The following is a 12,964-nucleotide window of genomic DNA, read 5'->3' on the forward strand; positions in this document are numbered from 1 at the left end:
CAGGAGTGCAGAGAGAACAGACCCTTCAAAGACCAATACCTGTGTAAAATGCAATCTTTCTTTTCCCTGTGTAGCACTTCAGAAAATGGGGTTCTCCTCCCTTACCAATACTAACAAAATAATCTCTAGGTTTAAGCTGTCTTAATAACTAAATATATGTGGTAATAACGGAAAAAGACCTTTTTAGGGTAACAACAGGAGCAGCAGGCGAAGTGAAATACAGCATCTGGCAAAGCAATCTTTAGGGGTTGATTGGAGGTAAAAAACCCAGCTTAAACCTGCTGTTAAATTACTATGAATGACTTGGGGATTTCTAAAAGTATTTTTATCCATAACATCATTTTGAACCACCTTTTAAAAATGTTTATATCCAGAGCATCTCATATGCTCTGATTTTGAAAAGACTGAAGAATTCAATGAGCTAAACTAGAATTCAATTGTAAGCTTCCAACAATTTTTAGTTCTTCAGTCCTGATCCTGTTCATTAAACCCAGATTAAAATTTTTAGCTAGAAGTGATCTTTTTAAGGTGTCGGGTGTCCAGCTCTGGGACACTTGAGAGAGATGATTTTTTGGCTAGTCTCTGTTAACAAGACACCTCCCTTTAAGCTCTCTTTAAATGAGTAATTTCTTCAAAATCACTTATTGAAAAAAAAATTTGTACTGGGTTTGGCCGCCTCCTTATTGCAAAAAAAGGCGGTCTTGTTCTGTGCAGCTGTCATGTTTGTTCTAATCCATAAATATGAAGTTAAGATCAGTAATTTTTCTTATGCATAACCACATACCTATTATTACTGTCGGTTTTATTGCAGTAATGCTGCTAATTGGCGCCCATCTAGCATGGAACTATGTGGTACTGATACAATTTTATAGCATCAATTCAAGTGAGTATTGCAAGGATAAATGCATTTTCGTAGAAGCAGCAAGTACTTTTACTAGCAAGAAGTTTAAGTTTACAATTTTGTTGTCTTGGTAATGATTTAAAAATACTGAAAAATATTACAAACAGTTAATTATTCCAGATGGGATTCATCAGTCCTGACACTTACTTACAGCAAAATATGGGTTTTTTCCCCCAACAGTAGTTTCCATTTCCCTCTTTGTGCATCTGTATGAGAAACACATGCTGCTTGTTTCATTCCTGGTAGTGTATCTTGCTTTTATTTTACCTTTGATTATAGATTCTTCTATTTTTTTCCCACTTTGACTTTTTTTCCAAGCATACAGTTAAAGGTGGTGTTATAATCTGTTGAGATTTGATGTATTTGCTTACTACAGCAGGTGGCTCAAAATAGTTAGCAGAGATTTTTGCCTGATAACTTGCACTCACACGAGAAGTTAAATTTGGTCATCCGACATGTGTGTAAAGGATCAGCCCATGCATTAAGCTTGCATTTGGTCCTTTATGCATTGAGAAACCAGACTTCAGAGACTACCTTTTCAGATCTTGGTGAAAGGCTGTCAGTTGCTGCAAGTGTCATTGTAAAATGCTTCTGCAATATCTAGATGAGGAAGTTGTTCTGTCTTTAAAAAAAAAAAAAAACACCAAACCAAAAAACAACAAACAAGCAAAAACATTTTTCCAGGGTGTATATGTGCGTAAGCTCTAACGTAGCTATAAATGTGATTCATAAGTATGTGATGCAGCTTATATTGATCAGCCGTGCCCATTAAACCTATGTATATGGCTTGTGTCTCTTTAAACTCTTATATGAGAGAGTAATGTGTCGGACAACCATGGTCATATTTTCAGATAATTCTTACCAAAGTGATTGTCGGATACCTCATCTCATGAACTGTGAAATCATTACAAAATCTTTAAAATTTTCTGTTCTTCTGTCTTGATTACTGGTGGGGAGGGGGACCATGACATAACTGTTAGTGTGAACTTTGCTGGTCACATTTCTGTTATACCTTGGTTTCAGATTCTCTGTTTCGACATGTTCAATTCTCCCTACTCTGATGCTTCTTTTTCCCAAGGGAGTTTTGTATGGCACAGAAGAGGCAAATTGTGCCCTAGGACAAATAGAGAATTTATGCTCCCGATGCTGCTAGCTGAAGAATCATCCGAAAGACTGAAGTTGTTCAATACCTTAGTTTTTGGTTAGGCCGTGATCTCACTTCTGTTCACAAGGAACTATAAAACCATGAAATGGCTTTCAATAAACTCCATCACTGAAAGCTATTAAAGTTGTGATGGTATAAGTTTCTCATATGGAGAGAAAAAAGGCAAGCAAACAGGAATACTGGGTTTCTTTTTTTTTCCTCATTGTGGAGAGGCTGATTGCCAGTGGAGTGCCACTGTGATTTGCTCTTTTGGTGTAATGAAAAAGAGACGTAGGGAGGCAGCAAGGTTTATTGATGCCACAGTTTTCAGAGTAGGGTAAGTGAAAGGTGATCGAGAAGTCCCAGAGCCACAAATCACTAGGGTTTGGGAAAATACTCCAGCACCTCTATATGCAGGGATTTTTTGCTCTTTTCTACACAACTGCTGTAGGTCACTGTCTGAAACAAGATGTTGGGATAGATGCATGTTTCGTTGTATCTGATAAAGCTGCCTTTCACCGTGTTTCTGTGTTTCAGTTGGGGTCTGATCTTTATCTAAAACAAAGGCCGAAAATTCTGCTTGCATACATAAGAGAAATACATCTATAGATAAAACGCAGAGTTTTCATGTAACCTGCACCTTATAGGTGAACAGTAGGGCTTTTTGTCTTGAACATTTCCACCTGAATGGATTCTTTAATTGAAATTTCACAGCTTTAGTTCTTTACTCATTGTGGTTCATGAAGCAATTTGAAGTAATATAAGCAAAGACAACAGAAAGACATCTATGCTTAGGCTTGCTAGCCATCAGTAGTCACAATTCATGATGACTATAAATGCCTTCATAATGAAAGATAATCAGTATGAAAATGTCATTGCATTTAATTAATTACAGATATTTTGATGGTAATGAGCTAATCATTATGAGCTTTCAGGTTTTGCACCACCAACTCAGCATGTTTTAGAAAAAAGTGAAGTGGCACCCAGCAACCTTACCATGAAACTGAAAGGTGCATATGAACTTCTCTTAAGCTTCTTGAGGCCAGTGAGTAAGTGTCACTTCATCACTGCAGCATTGTTTGTCTCTTCCCTTTCCCCTTCTTCTGCCTCTCTTCCAGTCCACCCTCCCACCTTTACCTGTCAGCATTTAGTGTATTTAAAACCCTCAGTCTGATAGGGTAAAATTCACTAGATTTCTTCAAAATGGTATTGTTAAATGCCCCTTTGGAACAATCGTAAATTTGCTTCCACGGCGTTACTACCCTCCTACAAAACTCTTCATTGTCAGTGATGTGATTGTGCTAGAAATGCTGGGCAGTTCGGCGTAGGATCTACCTTGCCCAGCTTTGTTGTATCTGATCTGAACTGGTTTTCTAGTCTTCGCATAGGAAGAAAAGAGCCATCTGACACGTCCTAAGTGAGAGAAGGATTTTGCCCCACAGTAGTGTGTCTCCCATTTCTACTGGGTAGGGAAGGCTCCAGGACCATTAGCTTAGACTGAACCGCTCACCTTTTGGACTGCTGAAGTTAAATGACAAAAACTACATTATTTCATAAAATTATTGAAGGAAATCACAATGCTCATTTGCTAATGTCAATAAGAAAGATAATATCTATGAATACAGAAAGGGCTTGACATGTACAAAAATTGTAAGCCTGGTTCCATAATTGGATCACAAAGAGAAAAGAGAAGCAAAAATACCACTTTTCACTTAGTATGTTTCTGCATTACCTTAATATCAGTGTACCTTGACTGCTATTACTACCACCTAGCCCTAAGTGAACACAAAGGTCTCATGAAGTGCTTGATCCCCCATTTAATAAACTGAATTTGGCCAGTAATGTCTATGATAAACATGAGACTGAGAATGCCGCCAGTCTTGGGAGTGTTGTTGGAACCAAATGATGCCTTGCAGCTGCTGTGGAAGTGTCACGCAAGGGATGCGATACCAAGTTTTAAAGGAAATAAATATATAGAGGCATTTGTATTATTTGTAACTATTTTATACATTTAAGCCCTTCCCACAGAGGATCTCATGTTTATCAATAAATCTGTTATTAACTAGCAAATTTTAAAAATTGCTTAAATATTTTGTTCAATAACCAGATTAGGTATCTTGGGGTTTTGTTCCTATCAGCTGACTTTCAGCTGCTTGTAGAAACATGCAATTGGTGCCAAATAGAGAGGTGGTTAGTTGCAATATAGTCTATGCTGGGCCCTTGGAAAAAAAGAAAATTTAATTGTCTTAAATTTCTGTTTTCTTTTTTTAATGAGAAACAGTCCAGTCCGAAAACTCAGTTGATCTCTCCCACTTACTTTACAAACCTAAGTACAAAAAAGTGGCACAATGGTGTTTAGATTTGCTTTTGTAAATGTTTCTTACTGAAACAAAGCAAATTACTTAAGATTTTGTATTACATGATTTTAACTTTTCTGTTAATTTTAATATAAAGATTGATTAGTTTTTGGGGAAGAACATACATGAAAGTTAATGATACTGTTCTCTGGCAGACTTACTGTATCAAAATGTACTAGGGACACCAAAATAACTTCCCTCTACTTGAGCATTGCTCCTAGAATAGAGATCTTACATATTATTTCTTTTTTTAAAGCATGCCGTCGCAAAGACGAACAAACCTTAATTCCTTGTCATGTAGGAGAGGACCTTAACAAAACTGAATGCTTGGAAAATAAATGTTGTCCTTCCGAAACCAGCCATGAACTGAAATGTTACACGCCATTTCAAGACAGTAAGTACACTTCTGTAGATTACTGCCTCACCGCCAAATGCTGCTTCTGGTCAGACAATGTGATTTTCATTTCTGTTTCTTCCTTCAGTTTTTAGGTCACTACTCTCTTCCGAGTAAGTGTAAGCTTGCATTTATTTCTGCTTATATACTAATACGGAAAATGACTAATTGATAAAGAATTGTCTGGATATCTTGTCAACCCCAGCACAAGCAAAGAACAAGTGATGTGATACAAATAAACATAGTCACATATGTTAGTGAAAAGAATGGAGTGAAGGCTTTATTTGTGGAAAAGGGGGTTTAATCCAAAGTAGTAGTGACTCTGTGAAAGTGCTGTGAAGAAAAGGTGAAGGAACTAGATGTATTTAATTTGTGAAGAGGAGGCTGATTGGTCGGTTATTTAATAGCTACTGAAGCCTGTTTAGAAGGGCAGTTACTAAGATGAGGGAGCCACAAATTCTTCTTGGTAAAACCAGATGATATAACAAGTGGGAATTGCCACTAATTGATGCTTGGGAAATTTAGCTGGGACATTAGGGGAAAAAAAATCATTAGGGAAGTAGTGCAACTCTAGAACAAGTCATCAGAAAGGTGGTGGAGTCACCATCCTTGGAGGTTTTCAAGACTTGGCTAGACAAAGACACAACTTGGCCTTGTGTTGGGGGTAGCTTTGCTTCAGGAAGAAGGTTGGCCTACACGATGTGCGGAAGTCTCTTACAACCAAAACTTCTGTAGGTCTGTGTTCTTAAATTCTAGCCTTAACATAATATTTTACCTTCCATTTTTTCTTTAAGCATAGACTTGGTGTGCATGATTTTTTTCTTTCTCTCATATGAAAGAATGCAGCAAACTATTTTTGTACGTCCTACCTTTGCACGTAACTCCGTGGTAATCTCTGCTTTACTGAAAGGGTTGAATCAAATCTTAATTTTTGTCATAACTTTTTTTCCAGTTTGTACAGCTTTGTAGAAACAGTTGTTGCTTTTCACGGTGAAGTTGCTTCAACAAACTGAAGAATGCAAAAAAGTTAGAGGCTTTTTATTAGACACAGAATTATTTGGTTTGGAAGGCACCTCTCAAGAACATATAGTACAATCCTTCCTGGTCAAGGAGGGTCAGCTACCACAGGTTTCCCAGGGCTGTGTCCCATCAAGTTTTGAATATGTCTGAGGACAGAGACTCCACAACCTCTCCAGGCAACCTGTTCCAGTGTTTACTGTTTGAACCCTCACAGTTAAAAAAAAAAAAAAAATTCTTATGTTGTATGCTCTGACATTAGACACGTATTTCATGGCTTTCTGTCAAGAACAACGTCAAGATATTGGAGTGATAGTTGGAGATTCATCATAGACTTAAATAGGAACAGAGCTAAATATTACCATGTTTTTTCTAACACAGCAATTCCTGTTATATTGTATCCCTTTTTTCACCAACAATTAAGCAGGAAGAGTTCTCGGATGCAGGCAATCTTGCCAAACATGGATGTTAAGTTAGTAAAAAGAAAACTTAATGGTTTAGGTCTTCCTGAATATAATTCAGCATACCTCCATTGATTTTTAGAGATGATACCCAATTTTCAGGAAGAGCTAACTTAATACAGATATGAAACCCCAAGGGAACACTTGTAAGCTAACATGAATTCATTTTCTGCTTGTTTGTGCTTGCTCAGAAGCAAGCAGAGGTCAGAATCAAACTTTGAAATTTTTCTTGTAGTTGAGCAGCTCCACGTTCCAGTGCTACGGCAGGTGTAATTACTACTAGCTAGATAACTATTGATAGAAGAAAGTACCATTCAGCATGAGGCCATCAGAATCTGTTAGTTAGTTAGGGACACACTGCAGAAAAAAAATGTTTTAATAATATTCATTCTGCACTTGGGCCTTTATATTATGTATAAATGACACTTTAGTATAGCAAGAAGAAAAGCTGTACAGTGAAAATTATAGCTCTTCTGCTCATTTTTAGGACACACTCAAGCAAATGTTAAAATTAAATATGCTTATTGAGCTGTAACTGCTTGATTCCTCATTCCAGTTAAGCTTTTATTGTTTGGACATAAATATCAAGGGCTGACTATTTTACAGAATTATCTGTTCATAGATTAATTAGCTACTTGAATGCTTCTGGATGTACAACATATGTCCAAAGAAAATACAAACGCTTACTGCCCTGGGAGCACATGCTGTTTGCCTCGTAGCAATCTGTTGTCAAAATAGAAGCACTTAGCAGATATTAGACTCATGGCACTTGCGTTTCTGTAAGATGGTCACAGGCTGCATACTTGAATGGTTTCTTACCTGGGAGTTTTGTCTGGAATTTCACTAGGAATAAAATGAGGCTTTAAGAAAATATTGCAAAAGTTATGAACTGAAATAGATAAATAGCATTCATTTGCATGACTTTGTCTCCATTCTTAAAGAAGCTGCTAAAGGACTTTGATTATTCCTCCCCCCTGCCGCCCCATGCCCTGGGCTGACTCAAACCCCAGATGCTTCTGAAACTAACCAAACACTTGGGCTATTCAAACTCAGGTCAAATTTGAGACTTCATTTTTCTTATCTGAGCTCATTTCTAACACCTACTTTCTTCCATTGTGTTGCTGGCTGAGATACACACATATCTGTCTTAGAGACTAATCTCTGTCATCTATACCTCATATATCTCAGAATGATTCATAACTAATGCAAACTTCTTCTGACTCTACAGATATGCAACTGATATTTCGACTGCTTGTGCTTGTGGCAGGAGGTTTTTTGATTTTGGGGTGTCTACCGTTCTGTTGCTGTGCCTGTTTGCAGAGAAGGTAAGAATTAGCGCATGACTAGACCAAATTTATGATGTACTGCTTCTAAATGTAGAAAGTATGGACAACCGACATGTTTGAAGTCAGTGAGGGGAGAAAAGACTGGAAAAAAAGGCAAGAAACTAGTGTGGATACTTTAAAAATGAGTCCTTCTATTCTGAAGCTACGTAAAACAGAGAGTCAATTTGGCTCAAGGAAAAAAGCTTTGTTAATGCCACAGTACTCTTTCTAAAGACCCAGTTATAAAGGACTTGGACTTAATAATACTTCCCTTGCTTGGGAAGTTGCATGTAAAACATGAAGGCACACTGCCTGCAGGTTAGAAAAGAAGTCTGCATAAAGCCCTCAATGGAGCTTGAGCAGTGGTGCCCGAACTTGAGTTCGGCTCTGCAGGAAGCAGATCCTCTCCTGGGCCGATACGCTGAGGAATGGAAGACCAGGCTTTTGTTCCCTTGAAACTCCAGTTATCTTTCCTCACTTTCTGCCCCTGCTCCCCACCAAAGGCTAATGTATCCATGCATGTCTGTCGTGGTTTAACCCAGCAGGCAGCCAAATCCCACGCAGCAGCTCGCTCACTCCTCCCCACCCCCAGTGGGATGGGGAGAGAATCGGAAGGGTAAGAGTGAGAAAAACTCGTGGGTTGAGATAAAGACAGTTTAATGGAACAGAAAAAGAAGGGAAAATAATAATGATAATGATAGAATATACAAAATGAGTGATGCACAATGCAATTGCTCACCATCCGCGCTGACCGAAAACCAAGTAGCGATCGCTACTTCCTGGAACACGCCTACCATTCATATACTGAGCATGACGTCACATGGTATGGAATACCCTCTTGGCCAGCTGGGCCAGCCATCCGGGCTATGCTCCCTCCCAGCCTCTTGGCAGAGCATGGAAGCTGAATGTCCTGGACTAGCAGGATACTTAGCAACAACTAAAAACATCAGTGTGTTATCAACATTCTTCTCATACTAAATCCAAAACACAGCACTAGGAAGAAATTTAACTCTATCCCAGCTGAATCCAGGACAATGTCAAAGGAACTTGGTTTCCGTTCTTGTCTTTGGCAGGAAGGCAACACCAACAACTGCCAGTTGCGAGCAGAAAAGGTGGCAAATGAGATTTAAGAGCAAATCAAGCTATCAGGCAGCCTGCAACACTGCACACAGCCCATCCTGTTCAACCCAGAATAGGTTTTTAGGACACAGTGTCCTAAGAGCAAAGAAAACCCAGAACATCAGTAAAAAAGAAAAGGAAATTTTGAGGAAAAAGTTAATTTCACTTTGTAACATAAGTTTAAACAGAAACAAGTGAGAAAACTTCCTGCGATGTGCCTTAGCTCTCAAAAATCACGGGGAGAAGGGAGATAAAAATGGTTTTTACCACTGCCTTTGAAGGCACTTCTACAAGAGAGTGACGTTGCCTGTGGTAAACAATTGACTGCTGCACAGGAAATGACATGTGCAAGCAGGAATGAATTATCTGAAAGATAACAGGGAAGAAATTAATGAGAAAAAGCAGTTTATAAAGAAGAACAAGTAGAAATATGTTTGTAGAGTTATGCAGTAAGATCCAGAAGGAAAGAACACAGTAGTAGGCCTGAATAGACTGAGAGAGATGGGCTGGGAGCGTGCTTGGGAGAAAAGCGAATTAATTATCTCTAATGCTTCTAATGTGCAGTGCTTTTTTTTTAATGTATAGGACACATTACAGCCTGTGAGTGCTACGCAAACGGTTTAGTGTTTGATATTGTGAAGAGTTTCAGCATGTGTATATGTTCTTATGATAATGGGAAAATGTAAGCTCCACAACATCAAAGTCACTAAACTCAGATGGAATGTATTAACATAACTGTGCTTTATTTTTCTAAGGTGGTAGTTCATATTGAATGGCTAATGCTATAGCTTGGTTAATATGACAGAATTGTCTTTTTTTGTGAAGATTTTTTCCCTAAGTGTTAAACTTTACTTTACTAAGATATTAGTAGTCTGTGTGGGATCATATACACGCACGTACACACACACATAGACTTTACTAATGCGGCTGCTTAGCAGATGGCTATTTGCTATGGAGTTCCACATTTAGACAAAACCTGCTGTGAAAATATCCACATTACATCTTACACTGTGCTCAACAGCTGATGTTCAGCATACAGATAGCTGCACTGAGTCATCAGTGACTCTGAAAACAGGAGGCAAAGAATTAACATGAAATTATCATAAATTTTCTGGAAAATGAATTAATATGTGTTCATTTTGAGAGAATTCACATTAATGTTTAAATGATCATTTCTGTGTTTTTTCATAGCCAGTGAAACTAGGAATATTGCTGTTCTGCTAGGACTTGTTTTTTGCTATGTTTTTTAATGCAGTGATTAACCAGATGCTAAATGGTTTTAATTTCCAACATCATATATTTGAGTTCTAGGAAAGGAGCAATCCTATAACATTGTAACTTTGAGTTTTACCAGTTTTAGAGACAGTTGATAGAGGATATGGCTTTGAAAAGCATTCCTTTACTGAGCCTAAAACCTTCTCTCTGGATGGAAATTCTTTTGTTTTCAACATTGTATGGTCACTGTAGAGAGGGTCCTACATACGATACCAAAACTGTGCTGCAATGGACATGCACAAAATTAAAAATTGTTCTCTAGAGTTATGAAAAAATAAGAGGGCTTTTGCTGATGAAATTTGGGATAATTGATTAGTTCCTCTGTGCCTCTTCTAAAGCAAATTCCAAGGTTTCCCACAGAAGTCTGTATTTATATTAAAAAAAAAAAAAAAAAAAGAGTGGGAGAGGGAGGGAGGCTAAACGTGGCTAACTAGCCCTGGAAAGCTTTTGCAGGCACTTGAGCTATGTAGCTAGGGTGGCTGTTTGTCAAGAGATGCCCAGGACTAGGACAGCAGACGTAATTCCATAATATGGCCAGACTAAGAATGTGTAGGAGCATGGAATTCCTGTGAAATTGATAGAGGGAGCTGAGTACTCCTCCCCTTGCCACACTTGATCAGCACTAGTAATTTCCTGAGTCAGTGAGGCTTTGTTACTTCTGCATCCCCGCTGATGAACTCTGTATTTGCCTCCTTCCAATGGTATTTTTCATGCAGGAAGCAGAATCTACGTGTGCCCGTTCCCTGGCAATTGACAGTTTCTCTTGTGTGCTATCAATATAATACCTCTTTTCTTGAGCTGTGTTCTCTGATGCTTTTGCTATGTCCATAACTGTGCTATCCTATATTATTTCTCTCAGTTTTGCTAGTCTTCATTAACAATCACATGCAATGATGGGTAGGTTAAGACACTAAAGGTTAGGAAAATGCAGGTGCACTTAACTAGTGCTATATTTGAATAATACTGTGTTCAGATTTTTAAAATAGAGTAAGAATTAGAAAAGTTTTTATTTCCTTCTGCTGAATTCCTAGTACAGCTGTGGGAAGCAGGCCATAGAATTTGGTTGACTAGCTACTGCGGAAATTTCTGGTCATGGTGGCATTATGTGAATCAGAAGGTGAGCTGAAATTCATGAAGAAAATGTAAGAGATAGGAGAAGCTTATTGAAATGCTTTTCCTAGCCTTAATCTGTCTGTGTTCTAGTGATGAAATCTTGTGATGGCCTCTGAAATCAACTGTAGGTTTGTGGGTTTTTTTCATTAGAGCTAGGATTTCATGGCTAAAGTTTAGGTGATCTTCTCTAAATTCCTTCTTTGGAAGTCAACTAATTTTAGCTGTTGTTTTAATATGTTGCAGTCCATGTGTCAATCCTTTACGAAGGGCAAACAAAGAAGTAGAACAAATTGTGCGGAAGAAAAGAGCACGTAGTGAAGACACCTATGGCCTTTTACCAGATTGACTTAAAGATTCTAAGGACCATAAGAACAAAAAAAAAGGTAAACTAATCTTGGAGTATTCTTTTGTTCTCTCAGTTTAGGATTGTTATCTTATATCAATTCTGTATAGAATACTAAACATACGCTATACTAAATGCCTGTTGCTTCCCAGTCTGGTAGACTTTGTCAAAAGGCACTGTTTATCAGGGATCACCTTCAATTTCTGTTGTGGGAGAAGTAACGAGTCTGCAAGAATTTGGCTGCTGTCCTGGGATGCTAAATGACAGCAGAGCAAGCCATGGACAATATTACAGTCCTAGGTTTAAGTCCTCTGCCATTTCAGTGTTCCTTATCCCATGTGCAAACTGTGTTGCACGGCAAAGTGGAAAAGCAAAGTACGGTTTTTCTGCTTTCAGGAGATGCAGATCCGTTTACAGGCACTGAGAAATCTGTCCTTCTGTATGGGGTGTTTTACAGCTGACATGTTCACATAGCTCCATGTCTTGGCATTCTTCCTCAATGCTGAAGAGCAGTTGACGACTGAAATAAATGTAATCAGTGAAATGCTATTTACTCCACATAAGCATGTCGAACTATAGCATACTAAAGGTGACAATGAAATTAAAAAGTGTCAGTGAGGTCATTAGAGAGTGAGGAAATGTTTCAGGGAAAGTATTGATTTGGCAAAAAGGTAAAGATATCCCTAAATCTAGTTATACTGATGTTTGCATTTTTTTTTCCCCTTTGGTGTAGAGGAACATCCACCTGATCTTGACGACCTCAAGCAGAAGAACACCAGGATTACTTGAGTATGCCCTAGAAAATGAGATGTTTTGTTTTAGTATCAAAGTAATACAATGTTGTCAACCCTTGATAATGCTATTGATTTTGCAATAGAAGGTCTTCATTTCCAGTTCTTCATGCTCATTCTATATCTCCTGGTCAAAAAAGCTAGTAACACTGAAAGGCAAAACTGCTGTGGCAACTGCTGAATAATAAAGCCAGTCTTCACTTATTAATATAGCATGCCCGTGGAGGGGTACAAAGATACCAGTTAAGTGCCTGTCTCGGTTTAGAGGTCAGTCCTAGAATATTATCTGGATTAAGAAGAGAGTGTTGTCATTCATTAAATTGGTAGCGAGTGGGAAGCTTACTCTATTTCAGTATTGGATGGCACTATAGCACAGTAGTGCTGCTCTTACTGAGGAGAACAGCTAATTCCTTACTAGGCTGCAGAGGATTTGGGAAATCTGTTGTGGGGCAGTTGCTTTAAAGATATGCTTGCCAAAAATACAAAGTACTTGAGGAAACTGTGGTAGTGTTTTCTCTGGCATTGTTTCTCTCCGCGGTATATCACTGCACCACAGAACTTTCTTTGATCTTTGGATGACCTGTCTCCCAAGGTAAGTGATTTCAAAATGCAATTTCTTTCCGTTTCTCTGTAGTGTAACAAAAACAAAAGAAACAAACGTGTAACAGTTTTCAGCAGCTGAGTGCAAAGTAGGAGTGAGCACCTAAAAGAATGTCACTAGAAA

The 12,964-nt window shown here is 38.3% G+C and overlaps 1 protein-coding gene across 1 annotated transcript; it reads left to right on the top strand.

Annotated features, from left to right (window-relative positions):
* The first annotated feature begins 674 nt into the window (after positions 1-674).
* On the top strand, positions 675-12,257 carry FMR1NB (FMR1 neighbor). The gene is made up of 6 exons (XM_075162264.1): positions 675-883; positions 2,981-3,094; positions 4,659-4,796; positions 7,503-7,599; positions 11,350-11,489; positions 12,183-12,257. The coding sequence occupies exons 1-5, from the start codon at positions 742-744 to the stop codon at positions 11,450-11,452; spliced, it is 594 nt and encodes a 197-aa protein (XP_075018365.1). The 5' UTR covers positions 675-741; the 3' UTR covers positions 11,453-11,489; positions 12,183-12,257.
* Positions 12,258-12,964: the final 707 nt, after the last annotated feature.

This window comes from Calonectris borealis, chromosome 13 (assembly GCF_964195595.1).
Source record: "Calonectris borealis chromosome 13, bCalBor7.hap1.2, whole genome shotgun sequence".
In the NCBI taxonomy this organism is placed as follows: Eukaryota; Metazoa; Chordata; class Aves; order Procellariiformes; family Procellariidae; genus Calonectris; species Calonectris borealis.

Coding starts and splice junctions, on each gene's coding strand:
- FMR1NB (XM_075162264.1), top strand. CDS start 742: ATGAAGTTAAGATCAGTAATTTTTCTTATGCATAACCACATACCTATT. Junction 4,797..7,502: donor TTACACGCCATTTCAAGACA/GTAAGTACACTT, acceptor CTGACTCTACAG/ATATGCAACTGATATTTCGA. Junction 7,600..11,349: donor TGTGCCTGTTTGCAGAGAAG/GTAAGAATTAGC, acceptor AATATGTTGCAG/TCCATGTGTCAATCCTTTAC.